Source organism: Maniola jurtina, chromosome W (genome assembly GCF_905333055.1).
Source record: "Maniola jurtina chromosome W, ilManJurt1.1, whole genome shotgun sequence".
NCBI classification, from domain to species: domain Eukaryota; kingdom Metazoa; phylum Arthropoda; class Insecta; order Lepidoptera; family Nymphalidae; genus Maniola; species Maniola jurtina.
The window spans coordinates 5,744,380-5,753,347 of NC_060057.1; the positions used below are offsets into that span (position 1 = coordinate 5,744,380).

The 8,968-nt window shown below is 38.1% G+C and overlaps 1 protein-coding gene across 1 annotated transcript; it reads left to right on the forward strand.

Annotated features, from left to right (window-relative positions):
- Positions 1-6,992: 6,992 nt before the first annotated feature.
- LOC123880001 (ATP synthase-coupling factor 6, mitochondrial-like) lies at positions 6,993-8,719 on the forward strand. The gene is made up of 3 exons (XM_045927851.1): positions 6,993-7,123; positions 7,257-7,402; positions 8,462-8,719. The coding sequence occupies exons 2-3, from the start codon at positions 7,257-7,259 to the stop codon at positions 8,640-8,642; spliced, it is 327 nt and encodes a 108-aa protein (XP_045783807.1). The 5' UTR covers positions 6,993-7,123; the 3' UTR covers positions 8,643-8,719.
- The last annotated feature ends 249 nt before the right edge of the window (positions 8,720-8,968 follow it).

The following is an 8,968-nucleotide window of genomic DNA, read 5'->3' on the forward strand; positions in this document are numbered from 1 at the left end:
CGGGCATCAGCTAGTTATTAATATTTACATTGTAAAATTTTGTATTCACAATTATGGTTACTTTGTCATAACCATCGATGGTCATAACACAAGAGTTTATTTAAAAACATCTTCTCAGCTCTTCTTTTGTTGCAAATGTTGTGGGAAATGGAATGGTCAATAGTAATTTAGTAACCGTTAGGAACACCTACATTAATTAAATGGATTTGGATTAAAAAAGTTTAATGGATTATGGAACCCTACAAACCATAACCATAATTGATAAATAGAGGTAACCTCTGTTACCTCTATATCAATCTTAGCCGTACGGTAATATTATGTCTATAATATTACCGTGACTGTAGTGATTAAATACAGACAGGCTCAAAAAAGCTAGACATCAGAGCCGTGAAGTCAATAGAAAAAGTTGGACTTCGTCTGTGTTGGCCATGGTGTTGGCGTTTCCTGGCGCGCGTGCTATGCTTTTTTGGAGTGGTTTTTTTTAAAGTGGCCGGTTTTTATGTTTCACTGGTGTTTTTGGGTGGTGGAATTCCCTAAATTGTAAATAACTACAAACTAGACATTGGCTAATCTGTGTAATGCCAGACGAGAGAGAAAAAAAAATATAGAAAAAAAGAAAAATAAAACCGACTTCAAAAACCAAAAACACTAAAAAGTAGAAAATATTTTTTGTTTAGCTACACGTTAATGTACCTAGGTATGAAGTCGAGCGAGCATATTAAAATAAAATTAGAAATCCAAGAGTGAAACTCGCCCGACTTCATACCTAGGTACATTAACGTGTAGCTAAACAAAAATTATTTTCTACTTTTTAGTGTTTTTGATGTTTGAAGTCGGTTTTATTTTTCTTTTGAAATTTTTTATTTCACAATTTTTAGTGGCCCCACTGTACTATAATATGCTATGCCCAGTTAAAACCCTACTGTTTACTAAGCTATTACACTGATCGCGAGCAATTTGCTCTTATCCATTGAGGAGTTCTGTTCTCCATCTCTGAAGATATTCATCAGATCTTCACCAAATTTATATGGGACCACCTGCACAGTATACCCTTTCAAACAAAAAAAAAATCCAAATTGGTCCAGGGGTCTTTGAGTAATCGGGGAACATACATAAAAAATAAAAGAACCCGACGAATTGAGAACATCCTCCTTTTTTGGAAGTCGGTTAAGAAATCTGTGCCCTGTGGCAGTCTATGCAGTAAAGTAAAAGTAGACAGTAGGTAAGTTTTTTTTTCTCTTGTCTAGCTTTACAAAGATTAGCCAATGTCAAGTTTGTAGTTATTTAAGTTAGGGAAACTATATAAGTATGGACTTCATCTGAGCCGGCCCTCGCCGACATACGCGCGGCGCCCCTTTAGAGCGCTTCCCAGTCAGTTCCAGCATGGTTCCAGCACCAAAAAATACCAGTGAAACACAAAAAATCAGCCACTTTTAACAAAAAAAAAAAACACTCCAAAAAGGCACAACACGCGCGCCAGCAAACGCTAACACAGAAGTCCTGTAGGTAAGTTTGCAGTCATAGATTTTTTTTTTTTTACAATGATTAGCCAATGTCAAGTTTGTAGTTATTTGTAACAAGTGAGCTAAACTATACAAGTATGTGTTAGAAGTAAAATTTAAATTTGAAGCCTAATGTTGCCCGTACTCACTGAAATAGTACTGTGTCTGATATGGTGTCTATGACCGCTCTCTCTCTTCTCTCTTGTCGGTGATCTCGGAAGCATATCAAGTCGTTGTAAATTATAAAATATTAATTTAATTATTAAATCAGTGATATAAAGTCGTAGTGCACATTTTATTACTCGCTTAAAATCAATAGGTTAAGGGCCCGGAAGCCCGATTAAATAAAAGTTGTACGTACATTGTCAAAACAACCTCGCGACAACGTGCGCCGCATTTCGCACTAAAATAATTTTTCACAAAAATGTCATCGGCGAATCCACTTACATTAATAGAAAAACTCACAGGAAGAGATAATTATAATACCTGGAGATTTGCAGTGCAAACATATCTGCAACATGAAGATTTGTGGTGTTGCATAGAGTACGGTGACAATGACCACGTGGATCCGAAGCTGGACATTAAAGCAAAATCAAAGATTATTTTATTAGTTGATCCTATTAATTACGTACACATTCAAGAAGCGAATACAGCCAAAGAAGTCTGGGATAACTTATCACGTGCCTTTGACGACTCCGGGCTGACACGCCGAGTAGGTCTGCTGCGTGACTTGTGCACTACGACACTTGACCGATGCCAAAACGTAGAGGAATACGTAAGCAAGATCATCACGACAGCTCATAAGCTAAGAAAAGGCTTCAAAGTGGATAATGAGTGGTTGGGAACATTGCTACTCTCCGGTCTGCCTGATTCCTACAAGCTTATGATAATAGCAATTGAGAGCTCAGGTATGCAAATATCGGCAGACTCCGTAAAGTCTAAACTTTTGCAAGATGTCAGAGATGCTCAGAGGTTAGCAATGACAAAAGTTTATTCAAAGATGTCCTGTATATGCCGGAACTTGCTACAAATATACTATCAGTAAGTCAAATCATAGTGGTGGCCAAGTAATATATAATAATTTGCTGTTTTATTATTTCTGTGTGTTATTGTGAATAACTAAAATAAGAGAGTGGTAACAGCCAGCTTAAACAACAATATGTACCGGCAGAATACCTCTAAGAGCTATGCATACATATCCGATGTTGACAAACAAGATATTTACCTGTGGCAGCAGCAAGCTTAATCAACAACATGTACTGGCAGAATATCTCTAAGGACTATCCATACATGTCCGAAGTTGACAAGCAAGATACTTACCTGTGGCAGCAGCAAGGTTAATCAACAACATGTACTGGCAGAATATCTCTAAGGACTATGCATACATGTCCGAAGTTGACAAGCAAGATACTTACCTGTGGCAGCAGCAAGGTTAATCAACAACATGTACTGGCAGAATATCTCTAAGGACTATGCATACATGTCCGAAGTTGACAAGCAAGATACTTACCTGTGGCAGCAGCAAGGTTAATCAACAACATGTACTGGCAGAATATCTCTAAGGACTATGCATACATGTCCGAAGTTGACAAGCAAGATACTTACCTGTGGCAGCAGCAAGGTTAATCAACAACATGTACTGGCAGAATATCTCTAAGGACTATGCATACATGTCCGAAGTTGACAAGCAAGATACTTACCTGTGGCAGCAGCAAGGTTAATCAACAACATGTACTGGCAGAATATCTCTAAGGACTATGCATACATGTCCGAAGTTGACAAGCAAGATACTTACCTGTGGCAGCAGCAAGGTTAATCAACAACATGTACTGGCAGAATATCTCTAAGGACTATGCATACATGTCCGAAGTTGACAAGCAAGATACTTACCTGTGGCAGCAGCAAGGTTAATCAACAACATGTACTGGCAGAATATCTCTAAGGACTATGCATACATGTCCGAAGTTGACAAGCAAGATACTTACCTGTGGCAGCAGCAAGGTTAATCAACAACATGTACTGGCAGAATATCTCTAAGGACTATGCATACATGTCCGAAGTTGACAAGCAAGATACTTACCTGTGGCAGCAGCAAGGTTAATCAACAACATGTACTGGCAGAATATCTCTAAGGACTATGCATACATGTCCGAAGTTGACAAGCAAGATACTTACCTGTGGCAGCAGCAAGGTTAATCAACAACATGTACTGGCAGAATATCTCTAAGGACTATGCATACATGTCCGAAGTTGACAAGCAAGATACTTACCTGTGGCAGCAGCAAGGTTAATCAACAACATGTACTGGCAGAATATCTCTAAGGACTATGCATACATGTCCGAAGTTGACAAGCAAGATACTTACCTGTGGCAGCAGCAAGGTTAATCAACAACATGTACTGGCAGAATATCTCTAAGGACTATGCATACATGTCCGAAGTTGACAAGCAAGATACTTACCTGTGGCAGCAGCAAGGTTAATCAACAACATGTACTGGCAGAATATCTCTAAGGACTATGCATACATGTCCGAAGTTGACAAGCAAGATACTTACCTGTGGCAGCAGCAAGGTTAATCAACAACATGTACTGGCAGAATATCTCTAAGGACTATGCATACATGTCCGAAGTTGACAAGCAAGATACTTACCTGTGGCAGCAGCAAGGTTAATCAACAACATGTACTGGCAGAATATCTCTAAGGACTATGCATACATGTCCGAAGTTGACAAGCAAGATACTTACCTGTGGCAGCAGCAAGGTTAATCAACAACATGTACTGGCAGAATATCTCTAAGGACTATGCATACATGTCCGAAGTTGACAAGCAAGATACTTACCTGTGGCAGCAGCAAGGTTAATCAACAACATGTACTGGCAGAATATCTCTAAGGACTATGCATACATGTCCGAAGTTGACAAGCAAGATACTTACCTGTGGCAGCAGCAAGGTTAATCAACAACATGTACTGGCAGAATATCTCTAAGGACTATGCATACATGTCCGAAGTTGACAAGCAAGATACTTACCTGTGGCAGCAGCAAGGTTAATCAACAACATGTACTGGCAGAATATCTCTAAGGACTATGCATACATGTCCGAAGTTGACAAGCAAGATACTTACCTGTGGCAGCAGCAAGGTTAATCAACAACATGTACTGGCAGAATATCTCTAAGGACTATGCATACATGTCCGAAGTTGACAAGCAAGATACTTACCTGTGGCAGCAGCAAGGTTAATCAACAACATGTACTGGCAGAATATCTCTAAGGACTATGCATACATGTCCGACGTTGACAAGCAAGATACTTACCAGTGGCACCACCGGATGGCTAATTTGAACTTAAATAGTCTGGAAAAGATGAAAGAAAATAGAAAAGTGTTTGCTTATTAGAAAAGAAAGTCACTTTTGCATGTGCAACATGCAAGGAAGGAAAGCAAACACCACTGCTCTTCAAAAGTCAAGGTTCAAAATTGAATCATAATATATTAGAACTCATACACTCAGATGTCTGTGGTCTTGTTGAAACCAAATCACTGGGTGGTAGAAGATATTACATAACATTTTTGGATGATCTGTAAGAAAATATTTGTGAATAAAATAACATATAATGTACCTAAAGAAAGAAATGGGATCCTAAAGCTCAGAAAATGATTTTCATTGGATATTGTGATAATACTAAAGGTTATAGGTTTATTGTACCCAACTCCAAGACCGTGATTAAAAGTAGAGATGCTACTTTCCTAGAATCTACTGTCAAAAGAAATTATGTTCCTGTGGAGTTGAATACTACAACAGAAACTCACCAGAGAAGTGATTCGTGTGAAAGTGAAGACAATCCCTCAGATAGCTCACAAGACACTGTCACTGAAAATAAGTCAGAAAGTGAATACTTACCTGATGAGACTAGTGAGTCTAGTATCGAGTCTCCTCTGATTTCACATATTACATTGAGACCTAGAAATAAAATAAGTACAAGAAAACCAGAAGAGAATACTTACCTGTGTTACAATGAAGATGTTCTATTCTGTACAGCTCCTGAAACATACAGTGATGCATTGAGTTCGAGCGAAGCAGATAAATGGAGAAAATCTATCAGTGAATACTTCCGAATCAAAGACGAGCCAACGGGTCCACGGTTCAAGTCACGACTTTGTGCCAAGGGTTATGCACAAACTGAAGGTTTAGATTACAAGGAAACTTTCGCTCCGACAGTCAGTGTTCCAGTTGATCCTCATATAAAGCTCGAGAAAGGAGAGTGCTCAGCTGACAAGAATATCCCTTACAGAGAAGCAGTGGGTTCACTGATGCACCTAGCAATAGTAAGCCGGCCCGACATCATGTTTGCTGTAAGCCTGGTGAGTCGATTTCTTAATTGCTATAATGAATCTCACTGGAACGCAGTCAAGAAAATCTTCAAATACTTGAAAGAAACCAAGAATTATGGTCTGTGTTATCTATCTTCAACGAACCATGAAATCCTGGGTTACTGTGACGCAGACTATGCCAATGATGTTGACACCAGACGCTCAATCACGGGCTATGTGTTTATAAAGAATGGAGCAGCAGTAACTTGGTCCAGCCAACGTCAGCAAACTGTAGCTCTATCGACAACAGAGGCTGAATTCATGGCAGCCTGTGCCGCTACCAAAGAAGCCATTTGGATTAAACAGTTATTAAGTGATATTGGTGAATATAAACAACAGACATTGTGCCTAAATTTAGATAATCAGAGTGCTATAAGTGTTATAAGAAATGCTAATTTTCATAAAAGATGCAAACACATTGATATTAAGTATCATTTTGTAAAAGAAAAGTACTATGATAAAGTAATTGATTTAAAGTATGTTTGCAGTAGTAATCAGTATGCTGATATTTTTACTAAAGCTTTGAGTAGAGACAAGTTTAGATTGTTGAGAGAAAAGATAGGCTTGGTAACACTTAACACTTAATTTTAAATGTATCATTCTGTTGTTAAATTTTTGTTACTGTTTATTTTTATAAGGCTTAAATTTAGTGGGAGTGTTAGAAGTAAAATTTAAATTTGAAGCCTAATGTTGCCCGTACTCACTGAAATAGTACTGTGTCTGATATTGTGTCTATGACCGCTCTCTCTCTTCTCTCTTGTCGGTGATCTCGGAAGCATATCAAGTTGTAAATTATAAAATATTAATTTAATTATTAAATCAGTGATATAAAGTCGTAGTGCACATTTTATTACTCGCTTAAAATCAATAGTATGGACCCCGTCTGTGCCGGCGCTCGCAGACATACGCACGGCACCCCCTTTAGAGCGCTTTCCAGTCAGTTTTAACAAAAAAAACACTCCAAAAAGTCACGCGCGCCAGCAAACGCCACCACAGACGAAGTCCGCAGTCATAGATAGAACATTACAAAACGTAGGATTACATACTCTGTGTACATCTTAACTTGCTCTAGATGTTCCTACTCCGCCCGGATTCCTGGTCTGTGACTCCACCTACTCCATGCTCTATATTCTCTTTGGTGAATGCCCTATGTCTTTCGCAAATTGCATGTCTTTTGGTTGTAGAAATTTTAGTACAAATCTGAAATTGTTGAAAAACTGGTATTAGAAATTCTCAATTCTGAAAAGAAAAGTAAGGAGCTAGTTAAAAAAATATTTCTAACATTCTTTGAAAATAATTATGTATTACGTTAAAGAACAGTTAAACTAAATTGTACGAGTTATGTAACTGATGCCATGGTTATGGATAAAAAATTCAATTTCAGATGCTGACTTCATCACTTCTCGGTGGCCTCCGTGCGGCCCGCGCATCGGTCGTGGTCACGAGGAGCCTGGCAGCGGCACAGAAGGCAACTGACCCTATCCAGCAGTTGTTTCTCGACAAAATCAGGGAATACAAACAGAAGAGCGTGTAAGTACAACGATATAAAGTTTGATTCCCATCGTGTTCACTATTAAGGATGCGAAAGAGCTTTACGTTATCATTGTAGGCCCATATTCTCTATTTGCTGACCTGCGTAATTAATGCGGGTACAAAATCTTTACATTTAAAGGGATAAACTAGTCAGCCAGATTAACATTGGTGGTATTATATCAGAAACTTTCATGCAAGTGACATACACAACTGTACAAAGTTTAAACTGACTGAACAATGTGTTACAAACTGAACAGCAATTTTGATATTGATGGTTTACTGCAAGAACTTGAGTTTTGATAAGTTATAGTTGAACTGTACCACCACTTTATACCTGTACTCAAGCAAATAAAGAATATGATAATGTATTAAGAGAACTATACATATAGAACTCAGTCCATAGTTGTTGTGAACTACTAGATGATTTTGCAATTAACCGATGATACATTCATCATCCCAGCTGAATTTGTTATGGGCTCTTCTCAGACTGTATTTGAAGCCTTTGTAGCTTTAGTTTTAAGTTTATGTGATTATTATCACCATTACATCACTATCTTACAACAATTGACAATCAAGAAGAGTACAATAGAATAGAATACAATAGCTGGACAGACATCTTCCGACACGGCAATTTCCTGTGTGAGGTTGCCATTTTAGCACCTTGGGACCCCCCAACATCTACCGCTTTTCCGGTGCCCTCCCCATTGCCGCTTCAGCTCCGCAACCCGTTGAGCTATTTTCTTCTGCAGATCTTCTCATTTATGATTTGTTCATGTTGAGTGATTCCAAACATAGCACTCCCCATCTCCCGCTGAGTGATGATATAGGTCAAAATATTAAAAAAAATATTGCAGTGAATAACTAGAAATATTCTTGACTTGGACTTGGGAAGATCCAAAACAAAATCCATCATTAATGTTTATTTTATTTTATATTTTTAAGAACAATTATTTATTGTTGTGAAATATTATTTAAAAAAAATAATTTGAATTGTGATTGACATAATAATATAATGTATAATATTATGAATATTAAATGACTATGACTATTTTGCAGAGGCGGTAAACTAGTGGACCCAAGCCCTGCTATTGAAAAAGAATTGAAGACGGAGCTTGAAAAGCTTGAGCGCCAATTTGGAGGAGGCTCTGGTGTGGACATGACTTCCTTCCCATCCTTCAAGTTTGAGGAGCCTAAACTAGATCCCATTGATGAACAAGCTGCCCCGGCCAAGAAGTGAACCTAGACATAGTCATAAGCATAGCCATAATATAAACTTGTTAAAGTGCAGTAAATAAAAACTGTAAATTTACTGTATTTTATTGATTTTTTACTAATTTGCAGTGTAAATTTACAGCAATTATCACTTGCTGTAAGAAAACCATTGTGAGGAAACCTAAGAGTTCATAATAATGTTCTCAAAGGTCTGTGAACTTCGCCAATCTGCACTAAGCCAGCGTGGTAGATTGTGGCCAAACCCTTCTCATTCTGAGAGGAAAACTGTACTCAGTAGTGAGCCAGCGATGGGTTGATGATGAATTTGCAGTAGCACAACTAATTTCTATA